Source organism: Vulpes vulpes, chromosome 10 (genome assembly GCF_048418805.1).
Source record: "Vulpes vulpes isolate BD-2025 chromosome 10, VulVul3, whole genome shotgun sequence".
Classification (NCBI taxonomy): domain Eukaryota; kingdom Metazoa; phylum Chordata; class Mammalia; order Carnivora; family Canidae; genus Vulpes; species Vulpes vulpes.
In genome coordinates this window covers 25,957,728-25,974,453 of record NC_132789.1, presented here as the reverse complement: position 1 = coordinate 25,974,453, position 16,726 = coordinate 25,957,728, and the positions used below count along the sequence as shown (strand labels likewise).

The window sequence follows — 16,726 nt, the reverse complement described above, 5'->3', positions numbered from 1 at the left end:
AGAAAAAGCTATAGCTCTGTAATTATCTTGTATGAATTTGGGCAACCCATGGGGTTAATCTTTATTCTTGCTGGACCACTCAGATAGGATATGATGATAGTCCTTTAAAAGTTTTCAGTTGAGTGGATGGAACTGGAGGGTATTATGCTGAGTGAAATGAGTCAATCGGAGAAGGACAAACAGTGTATGTTCTCATTCATTTGGGGAATATAAATAATAGTGAAAGGGAATATAAGGGAAGGGAGAAGAAATGTGTGGGAAATATCAGGAAGGGAGACAGAACATAAAGACTCCTAACTCTGGGAAACGAACTAGGGGTGGTGGAAGGGGAGGAGGGCGGAGGGTGGGGGGGAATGGGTGACAGGCACTGAGGGGGACACTTGACGGGATGAGTACTGGGTGTTTTCCTGTATGTTGGTAAATTGAACACCAATAAAAATTAATTTATTTAAAAATTAATTAATTAATTAATTAATTAATTAATTTAAAAAAAGGAATAGAAGGGAAGGGAGAAGAAATGGGTGGAAAATATCAGAAAGGGAGACAGAACATAAAGACTCCTAACTCTGGGAAACGAAGTAGGGGTGGTGGAAGGGGAGGAGGGCGGGGGTGGGGGTGAATGGGTGATGGGCCCTGAGGGGGGCACTTGACGGGATGAGCACTGGGTGTTTTTCTGTATGTTGGTAAATTGAACACCAATAAAAATAAATTTAAAAACATAAAAAAATAAAAGTTTTCAGTTGAAAAAAAGAAAAACAAGAGCTAAGCCTGAAAATTTATTTTTTTAAGCCTGAAAATTTACTGTGCATATGTCCTCACTATAATCTCAAGTAAGTACTATTGTTGCCATTACAGAGATAATAAATGTAAGACACAGAGATGCTTAGTAACTCACACAGGGTCATACAGCTATTAAGGGCAGAGGCTGGATTTGAACACTATCAACCTGACTCCAGAGCCTAGGCCTGAACAAAGGGTCAAAAACTAGGGCCTATAGACCAAATCTGGCCTTCTGCCTCTTTTTATAAAAAAAAAAAAAAAAAGTTCTATTAAGGGACACCTGGGTGGCTCAGCGGTTGAGCATCTGCCTTTGGCTCAGGGCGTGATCCTGGGTTTAGGATCGAGCCCCACATCGGGCTCCTTACTGGGAGCCTACTTCTCCCTCTGTCTGTGTCTCTGCCTCTCTCTCTCTATGTCTATCATGAATAAAAACAATTTTTAAAGTTCTATTAGAACACAGCCATGCCCATCCATTTATATATATTGCCCATGGCTAATTTCATGCTACAATAGCAGAGTTGAATAGTTGTGACAGAGATCATATATCCTACAAAGCCAAAATATTTACTATTTGGCCCATTACAGAGAAAATTTGTCAACCCTTGCCCTAAGTCACTAAGATATACTCCTCTGGGAAATGAACTAGGGGTGATGGAAGGGGAGGAGGGCGGGGGTGGGGGTGAATGGGTGACGGGCACTGAGGGGGGCACTTGACGGGATGAGCACTGGGTGTTATTCTGTATGTTGGTAAATTGAACACCAATAAAAAATAAATTTATTTAAAAAAAAAAGAAGGAAAGGAACTGTGTTTATTAAGAGACCCACAGCCATTCAATTTTCAAGATCCTCTTTGGCAATAGACTGAATAGTATGCCCAAACCCATTCTTGTTTCCTCCTCTATGGTGTGGACTCTTAAAATTTTAGTACTGGAGGAGCCTTTGAGATGCTCAATCTGACTATCCCCCATCACAGAGAAGACTGACTCAGAGAAGTTAATGATTTGCCCAATGTTACAAGGCTGGGACAAGCCAAGTCCTTTGGTTCCTTGTGAGGTTCCCACTCCCTCTGGAATGCTTATCTTTGGGTTGAAGGGGTTTGTCAAAGGGTTTATTCAACCCCATTATATCCCACCACTCCCTTGGAGCTGACTCTGGTAAATGTAACCAAATCCTCCTCCAAAACAAGAATTCACCACTGGGCTGTGGCCCAGCCTCTCTGAATAATTTCTGCTACCACTAGACAAGGAGTAGGGAATTTGCCATTGAATGCTCACATTCCTGATTTCCCATCTCTCAGATCCCCAAATAATCATAGCACATAGGCAGCTGTTTGTTAAAGCTGCCAACCATAGAAGGGAATCTTGAGCCATCAAATCATCCCACAGTCACAAAAGTATGGTTTCATACTACTCAGTTGGCTTGGCTTGCTCACGCATGACTCAGGCTTCTGGAGGCTTCCCTGCCTGGCCCCCTGTGTAAGCTGCCTCCTCTTGTAACCCAACCCTAGAGTGTTTGCTCTTCCTCTTCAATTGCCCCTCACTTCTATTCCCAGGCTGAGGCACAAATGACTTCTCTCTCTCAGCCTTATTAACTTTTAAAGAATGGGGTATTTTTCCAGAGCTCCTAAATCTTCACCTGTTACACGTCATAACTGTTCCTTTCAAAGTCTCCTAGCCCGGAAAGGAGAAAAAAATGAGTGGGAAATATCAGAAAGGGAGACAGAACATGAGAGACTCCTAACTCTGGGAAACGAACTAGGGGTGGTGGAAGGGGAGGTGGGCGGGAGGTGGGGGTGACTGGGTGACGGGCACTGAGGGGGGCACTTGATGGGATGAGCACTGGGTGTTATTCTATATGTTGGCAAATGGAACGCCAATAAAAAATAAATTTATAAAAATAAAAAAAATAAAAAAACAAAGTCTCTTAGCCCCAGGAATGTCCCCAACTGGCCTCCCTGTTCAATCTCCTTTCAGACTTTGCAAGATCCTTTTTCCTCCTACTTTTTTTGTGGGTGACTACAAAAGAGTATTTGCTCACTCCTCCTAAAACACAAAGTGACATGGCTAAAGGCAGATTAAGGAGGCAAAGTGTCCCATTAGAGAGTTTCTGACAGAGATGTGAGTTCCGGAAAGACTGTAGTCCTGTGATTTTCTCCTTGGGCCTGCACTTTTGAGAAGTGATATTCCAGTTATGAACTTCCAGGCCTGATAGACAAGATTGAACTGATTTTGTACTTTAATATAAAGAGAAATTTATATGTATATGTTTAATATGTTTAAAATCTTTTTCAATTTTGGAGGGGAAAGTACTTAGATTCATGTCTTCTCATATGTTGTATCTTCCTTTAACTCCTTCTTTCTTTTTTTTTAATTTTTTTATTGGAGTTCAATTTGCCAACATATAGCATAACACCCAGTGCTCACCCTTCTTTCAAATGTGTATTGCATTGCAATAGTGCTTTAATACCATTTTAAATTTTAGAATGAAAATGATTATGCTTATTTTTCTTCTACATTAACAGTTTTTAAATTTTACAAATTAGCAGAACCTTGTTCTCAAATAAAATCTTAGCAGATTCTCCTTATATAAAATAAATAAAAGTCAGTTTGCCAGGAAGAAGGGAATGGGCAGGCTTTGAGGTACTTCTGAAGTGAATATATTTTTAAAACACACTATTTTAGAATATAAGCATACTTTATTGAATCTAAGACACCAACTACTGTAAGGCATACCATGTAGCACCAAGAAAGAAAAAACATTGCCACTTAAACTATGGTATGCTACTGGTTGGTTAATTATAACACAAGAGCCATTGGAGTGCAGGTGCCCCTTCAGATCACTACGTTTGCATGTGATGTAATGAGCACCTGGTGTTATATGCAACTGATGAATCACTGAAATTTACCCTTGAAACTAATAATATACTATATGTTAATTAATTAAATTTAAATAAAAATTTAAAATGTAAAAATCATTAATGTAATCTCACAAAGCCTTAGATGGAAACCATTGTTGGAAGAAGAAGTTGAATTTCAGCTCAATCAAGGAAGTAGTGACTTCTGTACAAAAGAAGAATGATGCCATGCTTTTCCATTGTTAGAATAATCCAACACTGAAACATGATTAAGGAAAACAACACCCACAGGAAACCCCACATGAACCTTGAACTCTACATGCTTTGGGTAGGGCTAATTTCTCTTAACAACCAAATCTCAGCCCAGACCCATTCCCAGGTGCTATCAGGAAGAAAGACATCATTGCTAGTTAAGATGTGATGTGTAAAAAAAAAAAAAAAAAAAAAAAAAAAAAGATGTGATGTGTTCCTAGGACTAGACAAAAATGCATATCTCTTAATGCTGGTTCTGTCCCACTCGCACTACCCTCCACTCTCATTGGCTTCTCCCTGACTCAGAAATTAGAAGCTGAGGTCTTACCTCAAGTAAATCAGCCCTAGAAATTTTACATAAAGAGATATGAGAGTTTCCTGTCACAGTGCGGGGAGGGAAGAAAAAAAGGAGTCCTGGATGTAAACTCAGGGCAGATGAGTACTTGGCAGGCTTACTGTAGACAGCAGTGAAGCATTAGATGGGGTTGGGGGTGTGCTTGCTTTGGCAGCACATATACTAAAATAGATGGGGGGGTGCACTGCTTTCAAAATAACTAAAGTAAACTTCTGATTCAGCTCTCTAATTCAGTAAATCTCAAGACCACTAAGATTTCATCTACCTCAGCTCTGAAATCTGTACAGCATACTGTCCAATAAAACTTTCTACAAAAATGGAAACGTTCTGGATCTGTACCATCTGATATGGCAGACACTATCCACATGTAGCTATTAAGCACTTGGAATATGACTATTATGACTGAGGAAAGAAATTTTTTATTTTATTTAATTAATTTCAATTTAACTAGCCCACATGACTAGTGGCTACCATGCTGGACAGCGCAGTTCTAGAGGGACTACCCTAGCCTTGTCTTGAATTTTGTGACCAGAGCTGCCTCTTCAACACCAGCTTTTAGGAAAACATCAAAGTATAAAGCTTGAAAAGATATGTCAAGAGGGAGCACCATAAGGAAGCCATGATATAAATCAGCATTGCTCAGTATTCTTGGCCACCTTAGGGATAAGGCAGATATGACTTAAGGGATAACCCAAGCAACTATGAAGATTCCAGTTATTAAAATCCATCCCAAAATAGCTGATCAAAGGCCAACTGCAGGGTGTAGTGTGATTTCCTTGCAACTCCTCTCATGCTCTGCATTTGACAGTGACACTTTTTACTTTCTTCTCTTCCTCTAACCAACTCAGAGTTATCACATTCTTCTAATTGTTTCTATGCTTCATTACCCACCTCTTTCACACGCCAGTCTTGCTTGTATCTTAAGTCCAGGGATTACACAACTTGGCCAACTTGGTCAACCAGTCATTTTGATGAGATGGTCATTGGACTGAACTGATGAGCCAGCAGAGCCCTGAGCTGATAAGATGAAAGGTGCTTCCCAGTTTCTCTTCCACACATGCATATGCCCTTTGACGGAGATAATTCTGCCCATGTATGAGTATCAAGAAAAATACTTTTCTCTCAAGAAAATGAGTGGGAAGTATCAGAGAGGGAAACAGAACATGAGAGACTCCTAACTCTGGGAAACAAACAAGGGGTGGTGGAAAGGGAGGTGGGCGGGGGGTGGGGGTGACTGAGTGACAGGCACTGAGGGGGGCACTTGATGGGATGAGCACTGGGTGTTATGCTATATGTTGGCAAATTGAACTCCAATAAAAAAAAAAAAAAAGAACGAAGCTGGTTGAAAAAAAATACCTCTCAAATACACAAAATCCTCCAAGAGATGAAGGAAACTGTAGGAACAGTAGGGGGCTCCTCCTCCATCTGTTCTTTGAATACTTATTGAGGTTCCCTTGTGTATTAGGCATTGCATTAGGCTCCTAAGGTAAGACGGTCTCTCTACCATGGGACTTAAAGTAACTAAAAGGTAGTAAAAGAACTACTCTATATTGTGTTTCCACCCCATACGGGGTATCCATTTCTCATAACGCTCCTGGAAAGTAAATATCACCATCCCTATTTTATACATGCAAAAATGGAAGCTCAGATTTGCCCAAGATCACTTCAGTTTGTGTGCTCTTTTTGCTTCTCCACACTGTCCACCTGGTGCAGTCTCTTCTCTATGCATACTGCAAAGATTCCAAGCACTATTTATGTAGAGGATATTCCCTTGCCATAAAGGATTAAGGGTAACCAAGAGACCTGGTGAGCAGAAGGCCCATTACTGGAGATTTAAGGCAGGAAGGAAGAATCACTGCCACCAAAAGCCAAGAATAAAAGGGCCTCCTACAATATGGGGAATATTGTAGTTAAGCAAGTAGTTTTCCATGGACGTCCGGGTGGCTCAGCGGTTGAGTGTCTGCCTTTGGCTCAGGGCATGGTCCCAGAGTCCCAGGATTGAATCCCACATCGGGCTTCTTGCATGGAGCCTGCTTCTCCCTCTATCTGTGTCTCTGCCTCTGTGTGTGTGTGTGTGTGTGTGTGTGTGTGTGATTAATAAATAAATAAAAGCTTAAAAAAAAAAAAGCAAGTAGTTTTTCAGAGAAAACTTACCGGCCACCACACCATACTCCGTCCTGCCAAGAAAAAGCCTCCAACAGTCCCACGATTAGTGGAAAACATAGCCTGAGGAGGAAAGGCCAAAAATTTAATGATAAATTAGAACAGAGCAACTTTGCCAGCCAAACAGACACACCTCTCCCACTCCCATATACTTGCACTTTCTTTTACCCACTTCACTTCCTGAAACACCCACATTCTTCATCCCTTGGCGCTCCTCTATACTTAGATGAAGGATGCAAGGACCTACATTTGACACATAAGAAGACTAGAGCTCAGAAGATTTAAACACCTTGCCCTGATGTTAGCTCTGCAATGAGTTCACAGTATAATTTCAAGCAAGTCACTCCACCTGGACCAGTTTGTTTGTTAAATGAGGGGAATTGGAACTTTTTGTGCCTTTTTTACAAGCATACAAGGTGCCTAATGAAATATCATTCTTTTTAAAATCACTATACAATATATATACAATGGAATATTACTCAGCCATTAGAAACGACAAATACTCACCATTTGCTTCAGTGTGGATGGAACTGGAGAGTATTGTGCTGAGTGAAGTAAGTCAATCAGAGAAGGACAAACATTGTATGGTTTCATTCATACAGGGAATATGAAAAATAGTGAAAGGGATTAAAGGGGAAAGGAGAGAAAATAAGTGGAAAGTATCAGAGAGGGTGACAGGACATGAGAGACTCCTAACTCTGGGAAACGAACAAGGGGTAGTGGAAGGGGAGGTGGGCGGCGGGACAGGGTGACTGGGTGACGGGCACTGAGGAGGGCACTTAATGGGATGAGCACTGGGTATTATACTGTATGTTGCCAAATCAAACTCCAATAAAAAAAAATACAAAAAAAACTGGAAACACCAAACAAAATGCAAAAGCAAAAAAATAAAAATAAAATCACTATACAACACGTGAATTATATCTCAATAACAAAAAAAAAAAGAAAAATGCTATAGGACTGCATGGTGTTCTTACTGAATACATTAAAGATGGAACAATCAAACTCAATTCAAAACTTTCCTCTCTAGGATGTAGATAAGAGCTTGCTGGAAACAGTACTTTTCAACATATTGTGAGTACTGTGAAATGATTATTATTACGAGTACAGAGGAAAGAGGGGATTCCTTCTGACTGGGGGTATCAGGGAAGGTTTCACAGAAGAAGCAGCACTTCAGCAAGTCTTGAAGACAGAATGGGATTTATTAGAGGGAAGAAGGAAAGGACGTTTCAGAATGTGGGAACAGCATGAGGGATAACCCAGAGGTAGAATGGCAGCAGTGTGGGGAGGAAGGGAACCGTAAACAGTATTATATGGTGAACCTGGCTGAGGCATATGAATGAGGAGAGTGGTGAGAAGTGAAGGCAGACAACAGACCCTCACCTGCCAGGTTAAAAAGTATAGGCTTTATTCCATAGGCAGTGGGGAGCCACTGAAGGCTTATGAAGAGAAGAATGATATGCATCTTTAATAAATGACCACAGCCCCTGTCATAGCACATTTGGAATGTTGCCTCTCAACCTTCAGCTTATTCCTGTCCAGCACAGGCCCAGGCCCTATCCTCCAGCTCAAAACTGGGACAGTGTCTCTGCCCATGGCTTCTTTCTCCCTCCCTTTCTCTATGTCAGTGGCTTTCCCTTAGCTGATCATTTGCTAATCTCCCTGAAAATGCTAATGGCTGATAATGACTTAGCCCTATTAAAGGTGTTTGCATTTTCACATGTGACCCCTGAGGCTGAAGACCATCACTGGTCCAAAGGAATTAACCTCGGATGGTGACATTTCAGACACTTAGAAACTCATCATTTATTCAGCAAACATGCCTACTACAGGTAGCATGTTACTGAGTGCTCAGATGGACTGGACTCAGTCCATTAGGAAACAGGGTCATTTGTACATCCAACAATCAATATAGATTGTTAAGCTCCCCTGTGTGCCAGGCAGTGCCAGGAAGAGCATGGCTCAGATCTTTCTGGACTCCTGGCAGGTCTCCTTCCCATTGGACATGCTTTTAGAGCTTCTGTAGTGGTTTTTCTGAGAATAGCAACAGGACTAACAGACCCAAAGAGCAGAGAAGGTAGCTAGGGGCTGAAAAGAAATGTGTCCCAAGGATTCAGGCTCTAGCAGTTTGCCAGGGAAGGCCATTCTGAAAGTCATTCTGAAGTCAAAGCAGGTTGATATGTCCCAGGTAGTACTGGAGGGACACAAAAAGTGGGTTTGGAGCCCAGACATAACATTTGCAAGTTGGTGTCAGTAATGAAGAGCTTAGAGGAAGAACGTGATAGTAAAGACTAGAGTGGGGAACTGGATAATTCAGGAAAGATATTGGGGATGGATATAAGGCAAGGAGAGGTATATCTACACCAGGGCTTTTCTTCTCTAGAAAGTTCATCCCCTCATCTCCACAAGATGACTCTGCATACCCATCCTTCAAGGGCCCTCAAATGCAACCTTCCCCGTGAAACTTTACCTGACACTCCTCCACAGAAACCTCCTCCTCTACTATGGCCTCCTCCCCTGCCCAAACAAAAAGAATCTCTCTCTCCTGTGAACATCTAGAGAACTGCCACCATATCTCATTCATAGCCCTTACACTATTTTACTTTGTGTTGCCTTAAAACAATTTTTCCAGCTCTATTGGGGTATATTGACAAATAAAAATTATTTATATTTAAGGGATATAGTGTAATATTTTGAAATATATATTCATTTCCAGGGACTAAGACGATGGAGGAAATGGAGAGATGTTGACCAAAAGGTAAAAGGTAGGGGCACTTGGGTGACTCTGTTGGTTAAGCCTCTAACACTTGGTTTTGACTCAGGTTATGATCTCAGGGCTGTGAGATGAAGCCCCAAGTCATGCTCCACACTCAGTGGGGAGTCTGCTCAAGATTCTCTCTCTCTCCCTCTCCCTTTGCCCCTCCTCACTCCCTGTGTGCTTGCGCTCACTCTATCTCTCTCAAAATAAATAAAATTTTTTTACAAAGGTAAAAAGCTAAAATTATAAGATGAATAAATTCTGGAGATCCAACTTACATCATGGCAATTATAGTTCATAATACTCTATTGTGCATAGTTAAGTTTACTAGGAGAATAAGTGTTCTCACCTAAGTGTCCTCACCACACACACACAAAAGAATTGTAACCATGTAAAGTGACTAATTGTTAATTAGCTTGATTGTGGTAATTATTTTACAAAATCTTAATCCCCCTAATACTTAGTATAATTCCATTTGCATGGTGCGCATTCAATAAAATGTTAGATAAAAAGGTTTCTCAGTGTGTTCTGTCACCACCCTTCCCCCATATCCCACCCTGACCACTCCTTCTAGAAATGAGCAACACCTCTCCAGGCAAGTATTTTTCAGACTGCCAGCAACATTCAGTAGGTGCTTCCCAGAGCAGCATTTTAGCTCAGGTACCCTATCTCCTTCTTCCCTGCTGTTCATTCCCTACAATGGAAAGACACTGTCTCCATGAGCAAGGGATGCGCAAAGGAAAGCTCTAAGGTTACTGACACCACTTTGTAGAGTGTGGCATTAAATTTGCCTGTCCACCCTGCAGCCAGAAAAGAATTATTTAACAACTGCAAGCTGCAGAGCAAAAGAAGCACAATTACTGACCCATATTTTTTTCTTAAAAGAATAAAAGTATCATTGAATCAGAGGAAGGAACTTCAGACCTTTGCTTATACTTAAGAAACTGGAAGTGTTGGGCCAGAAGTAGAGAAGACTCAGGTGTGGCCTATCATCTTCTGATAGGTAAAGTGAGACAGTGTGGTCTGCATAAGGCACAACTAGATACAATGGAGAAGCTCCAGAATGTCAGATCTGGGGTCAGTACCAGGAAGATTTTCCTCACTGTCAGAGCTGTGCAGAGATGGAAATGATACCACTGGGGAGAGTCTTGGGGAAATATTCGAGTGAAGTGTGGACAACTGGTCAAGATAATTTTGTCAAGTGATTTAAGAAGAGATTCAGGAATAGGATGAAGAGGGATGAACTTGATAAACTTTAGGTTTTCACTTTATGAAAGTATGTGAGGAAAGAAGGAATTCAGCACCACCAGGACACTGTCTCAGCAAGGCAAGTGGTGGTAAGGACCATAGAGACAGTATTGCCATAAATGACAGTTTTTTAGGGAGGGGGAAGGTAAGACAGTAGAAAGATCATGCCTTTGGTATTGTAAAACCTGGGTTCTAATCCCAGCTCTAGCGCAGAGTCATCTGACTGACTTCTTGTCACCCTCTAATCCTCCCCTGTAAAATTGAAAGGTTGGGTTTCCCAGGGGCAATTGCTACTCAGGCATTAAATGATGCTATTAGTGCAAATGATTACATAAAGCAGGGGTCAGTAAATTTTTTCTGTTAAAAAAAAAGATCCAGATAGTACATGGTGGGATACAATAGGATCCTTTTTTATTTTTTATAACCCCTTAAAAGTATAAAAAACATTTGTAACTTGTGAGCCATATGAAAACAGGCTATGGGCCAGATTTGGCTCATGAGTTGTAGTTTAACAAGCCCTAGCATAAGGCGGTTCAGGAGATCTTAAATGAATCTTCCAGAAATAATAAAGTCAGAGATTCAGCCTAAATACAAAATCCCCCAAGAAACAGGTGGTGAAAGAAAAATGGAAATATACAGTGAAGAAGTGATAAGTTAAAATCCAAATATGATTGGATGAGGCAGCACTGGAAAAGGGTAAAACAGAACAAAATAATGTTGGAAGAGATGGGGATGGTGACAGAGGGACATTAACTGTGGGTGCCTTCTAAGATAAGGAAACACAATAGGCCAGGATAGCTCTGTCTGTGCAGCCCAGAGAACATGCAGGAGTTAAGACGCCTATCTCCAAAGCAAGGCACTTTTGATACTCCAGTAGAAAAAAGAGGAATGTAAACTGGAAGAAATCCAGCACGTTAAATGATCAGGGTCCGGAGGCACTGGACTAATGGTGAAGAGTAAATGTAGACAAATATTAGCAGGCTCATTAAGTAGCATTTAACAAGACAAGTGATACTGATTCACAGATATTTGAAAAGCGTAAACACCATAATCAGCAGGACTAGCAGAGGCTAAAATAAGATTGGTTAGGGGAAAAGAGATTATCAGTGATTGTCTGGGAAACAGGCAGTATGGCACAGTTAGCAAATGATGGATTCACATCTTGGCTACAGCACTTATAAGCTGGGCAGGGATGAGGGGAGGAAGGTAGGTAAGGTGGTAAAGCCCCTGGTACTATGGAAAACCAAGAGTCAAAAGACCTGAGTTCCAGGAACAACTCCATGTATTGCAACCTTAGGCAAATCACAACCACATAAGGCTTTAGGTTTTTTTTTCTTGTAAAATGGGGGTTAGCATTCCTGCCCTCATCTTGAGGCTTTTTGTGAAGATATCCTACCCAGGTGATCATTTTTGCCCATTTTACGTAAAAGGACAGAAACAATTCAGGGCCTGGCTCATACCTTGGAGGGCAAATGATAACAATATTTAAAAAGACTCCCAGACTCATTAAGCATTTTCAAGTTCATCTCTACAGATCCTCACAACAACATTGGAGTGGTCTTAAGAATAGATAAGATTGTACTTATTTATACTTGAGTAAACTGAGGCTGAGGTGGTTACCCAAGGTCATATAGCTAGAATCATGTCAAAATCAATAATAAACTTGAGAATCCTGGCTCCTAGTTGGACTCTTCTGGGAAGGTGAGACTACTGGGGAAGAGTCAGTCACACCTACCCCTTGTGACACTTGGAGAAGATTTTAGTCACATCTGGTTTCTATAACTACTTTAAAAACAAACCAAAAAAATACTTCCTTTTATTCCTAAAAACAAAACAAAACTCTGTGATCATGGAAGGGTTAATGTCCACCTCCTCCCCTCTAAATCAAGAGTTCGACTACCAGCTGGCATCACAGCCTCCTGGCCCAACACTCACCCAACCAAAGCCTTTGAGAGTGTCTGGAATATGTGCACTTTTTGGATTTTTTTTTTAGGATTTATTTATTTATGAGAGAGAGAGAGAGCATGCACACAAGTGTGGTGAGGGGCAGAGAGAGACTTCTCAAGCAGACTCCCGGCTGAGTGCAGAGCCAGAGCCCAAAGAGCTCAATCCCATCACCCAGGAGAACATGATGTGAGCTGAAACCAAGAGTCAGTGGCTCAACTAACTGAGCCACCCCGGTACCCCCAGAATATGTGCACATTCAAAACACCTCATCTTCTACTTGCTGGGTGTGCCAGAGTCTGTCATAGTGAAATTTCTAAGTTCCAATTTCTAAGACTGCTAAGAACAAGTTTCTCTGGTTTGGTGTGTCCCTAGTCCCCAAGGGGAGCCACAAGCACTTCCCTCTTCCCAGCACCAGGCCACCCTCCAGCCTTCCTCCTCCTCCACCCAGCTTTGCCAACTCTCACTCATTCCAGCCTCCTGGGCTTGCCTGTCAGCCTTTCCTTTCCCAGGAGGACACTGGCAGCGCTTGTCCATTTTGGGCTGCCCCACAGTCCCTGCAGCTGCCAGAGGCTTCTACCCTTCCTGTTCTAAATTGTTTCTTTTCCATCCAAAACTCTGTGACTAAGGAGTCAGGACAGTCCTAGCTCCTTGGGACTTACCTCCCAAGCCCAGGGATCTTCCCTGCAACCCCAAACTCCCTCTCCTGCCCCTCACACTGGCGCCCAGCCTCTCCAATTCCCCCCTCATCCTCCTCTGCTCGCAGGCCAGGGGTGTCCTCCCTGGACCTTCCTGGCCAGCTCCCCTGGACACCCCTCTTGCTTCTGCTCGGTCCTTGCTTGTCCCTCTCACCTCACACTGTGCCCCCCTGAACTCCTCTCAAGCGCTTCCAAGTTATTTTCAACCCACTCCACTGACTCTTAAGCCCCTGGTTCCCTCCTCAAGGCTCCCCAGGGCTGTCGCTCCTCTGTGCCCCCGCCCCGTTCCCCCTGGTGGCCCTGCCCCCTCAGCCCACATCTCAGGGCCCTCACATACCCACAGCCCCACAGCCATCACCACCACAAAGTAGATGACGATGACAGAGATGTCGGCCGCATTGCGGATGCGCTCGTGGGGCGCGAGGGGTGAGGCAGTGGCGTTGGTCATGGGGCTCCAGGTGGTACTGTCCATGGCGGTGGCGGCGGCGATGTTCCCCTCCCTCCCAGGCCCCTTGCTCCTTATAGGGCCTCCGGGTTAATGATCAGCCCCGGGGAGGCGGGGAGAGGGCACCCGGGGCTCCGCGCTTCACCGTCGGGGAGCAGCCTTGGGCGCAAACCGCACCGAAGGAGGAGCAGACGGAGCTGTGGGCAGAAGGGTGGCAGGCCGGCAGGTAAGGGCTGTTCCGAGAGTGGGGAGGGGCCGGCCAAGGGGTGGTGCCCGTCTGGCACAAAGGCCCGCTGTGCTCCTGCAGCGGGCACCTGGCAGGGCAGCCTCACCTGCTCTGCCGGGGGCAGAAAGGGCGTGGCCTCACTGAGGAACCAGGCTGCCTGGGGCCAGGGGCTTAGAGGCTTCAGGTCGCCTGCCACCTGCCATCGGACCAGTCCTGAGCCCTCTGCGGACAGGCTTCTCCATGTGTAAAATGGGTGTAGGACTGTTCCCAGGAATCAGCCAAGTTCTCGGTGTCCATGGAGAAAATTCTGGGGAGGACCAGTTGTTGGATATTGCTGGAAAGAAATTCAGAACAATTGCAGTCTCTTGGCCACAGGGACAGCCACCCACATACCCATCTTTCTGACTCCCCTGCAGCCCTCAGAGGCACTGCAACCCCCATTGTGAGAAGGAAGAGAGATTGGGAGAAGGGATCCCACTGAGAGCTATTTCCTTGCCCTGTGTCTGTCACCCAATAATGTGATTTAGGGCCTTTCTGAGGCAGGTAGGAAGGAAGATACTAGAGAATCCCTTCCATGGAGCTCATCAAACACTGACCCTTCCTGGGGACTCAGCCTGCCCATCTGGAAACACATGTCTAAGCCAAAAGTCAGGGCTCAACACAGAGATGGCTGAGATAGGAAGCACGAATCACTCAAGGTCACATAGTGAGCCAGTGACAGAGCTAGTCCTACAGCCTAGGCCAGGGCAGGCCTAGTTCAGAGGAGGGTTGGGGATGCTTGCAGGCGCTGGCGCTGGAGGCCACAAAGCAGCCACTTTGGAGATGGGAACCTTGCTGGGGTGATAAGGTATAGGGAGGGGGAAAGACCACATAAAACCTGCGAGGATCCTGTTGTGTCTCAGGCGCTCCCTGCTTACCACCAGACAACCACCCAATGCCCAAATGCCAGCAACTCATTCCTTTGTACCCCACTGTCTCTGAAGTCTTCTCCCCCTTTCCCTATCAGCATTTGCTCTTCCTACAGAAGCTACAGTCAGAGAATCATTATTTGGACAGCATCCATGTAGGTCTTCCCCCTTTCCCTCTACCTGTTGCCCAGGACCCATCATAATGCTGGCCATAGGGAACAGGTATTCCTCTTCTGGAGAGCCTGGAAGTAGGGGCTCTTCAACATGGATGCCTTCCAAAACTTCAAACTCAGCCATCAGCCACAGCTTCAAGCAACTCACCTTTCATCCATGTCTATCTGTTCCCAAATTCAGCAGAGCATTTTCACCTGGCTCTGACCAAGCAGAACCTCTGCCCTCAGGGAACTTCCAATCTGGTCTGGAAATGAGCTCATCCACAGCAAAAATTCAGTCCTGAACCTCCAGCTTCAGGCAGCCAGCTCGTGCCAATTTCCAAAAGTGAAGTCTGGCAATGAGAACATCTGAAAATGAGCAAGAGGAAGGATCTAAAGTACTAAATGACTTCAAACAAGGGAGAGACCAACCTTTGAACTGTCTTAGACAGCAGACCATGGTCAGAGAAGGAAAAGATGGTAGCTTGGAAGACACCAGAAAATGTATTCGTTCATTCCTTCATTCATTCTTGCAACAAAAGAATAGCTTCTATGTGCCAGGTCATGTGTGCCAACACCAAGGATACAGCTGTGTACAAGATTCACAGGGTTCTTGCCCTCACAAGGCTTCTAGTCCAGTGGGGGAAATAGACCATCATCAAAAATGAGACAAATACCTATAAACTTAGCATTGTGATATGTGCTTTGAAAGAGACATACTAATATTCCAAATCTGTAGCAAGGATTTTGACCTGGAAATGAGGTAGAGTTGGGGGAAGGCCAGGAAAGGTCTGGTTTGAAAAGGGCCATGACAAAAGACATGAGAGAAATCTCACAGAGGAAGACATAGACATGGCCAACAGGCACATGGGAAAATGCTCTGCATCACTTGCCATCAGGGAAATACAAATCAAAACCACAATGAGATACCACCTCACACCAGTGAGAATGGGGAAAATTAACAAGGCAGGAAACCACAAATGTTGGAGAGGATGCGGAGGAAAGGGAACCCTCTTACACTGTTGGTGGGAATGTGAACTGGCGCAGCCACTCTGGAAAACTGTGTGGAGGTTCCTCAAAGAGTTAAAAATAGACCTGCCCTACGACCCAGCAATTGCACTGTTGGGGATTTACCCCAAAGATACAGATGCAATGAAACGCCGGGACACCTGCACCCCGATGTTTCTAGCAGCAATGTCCACAATAGCCAAACTGTGGAAGGAGCCTCGGTGTCCATCAAAAGATGAATGGATAAAGAAGATGTGGTTTATGTATACAATGGAATATTACTCAGCCATTAGAAACGACAAATACCCACCATTTGCCTCAACGTGGATGGAACTGGAAGGTATTATGCTGAGTGAAGTAAGTCAATCAGAGAAGGACAAACATTGTATGCTCTCATTCATTTGGGGAATATAAATAATAGTGAAAGGGAATATAAGGGAAGGGAGAAGAAATGTGTGGGAAATATCAGGAAGGGAGACAGAACATAAAGACTCCTAACACTGGGAAACGAACTAGGGGTGATGGAAGGGGAGGAGGGCGGGGGTGGGGGTGAATGGGTGATGGGCACTGAGGGGGGCACTTGACGGGATGAGCACTGGGTGTTATTCTGTATGTTGGTAAATTGAACACCAATAAAAATTAATTTATTAATTTAAAAAAAGGAATATTACTCAGCCATTACAAACGACAAATACCCACCATTTGCTTCAACGTGGATGGAACTGGAAGGTATTATGCTGAGTGAAGTAAGTCAATCGGAGAAGGACAAACATTGTATGTTCTCATTCATTTGGGGAATATAAATAATAATGAAAGGGAATATAAGGGAAGGGAGAAGAAATGTGTGGGAAATATCAGAAAGGGAGACAGAACATAAAGACTCCTAACTCTGGGAAACGAACTAGGGGTGGTGGAAGGGGAGGAGGGTGGCGGGT

At 43.8% G+C, this 16,726-nt stretch overlaps 1 protein-coding gene across 1 annotated transcript in view; it reads right to left on the bottom strand.

Annotated features, from left to right (window-relative positions):
• Nucleotides 1-13,702, bottom strand: part of SLC5A1 (solute carrier family 5 member 1) — a 72,969-nt gene extending 59,267 nt beyond the window's left edge. Inside the window, exons 1-2 of the mRNA XM_025986008.2 lie at nt 13,390-13,702; nt 6,396-6,467 (exon numbers count right to left, since the gene is read on the bottom strand). Of these exons, the coding sequence (XP_025841793.1) occupies nt 6,396-6,467; nt 13,390-13,524 (207 nt within the window). The 5' untranslated portion in view covers nt 13,525-13,702. The remainder of the gene's footprint in view (nt 1-6,395; nt 6,468-13,389) is intronic.
• Nucleotides 13,703-16,726: the final 3,024 nt, after the last annotated feature.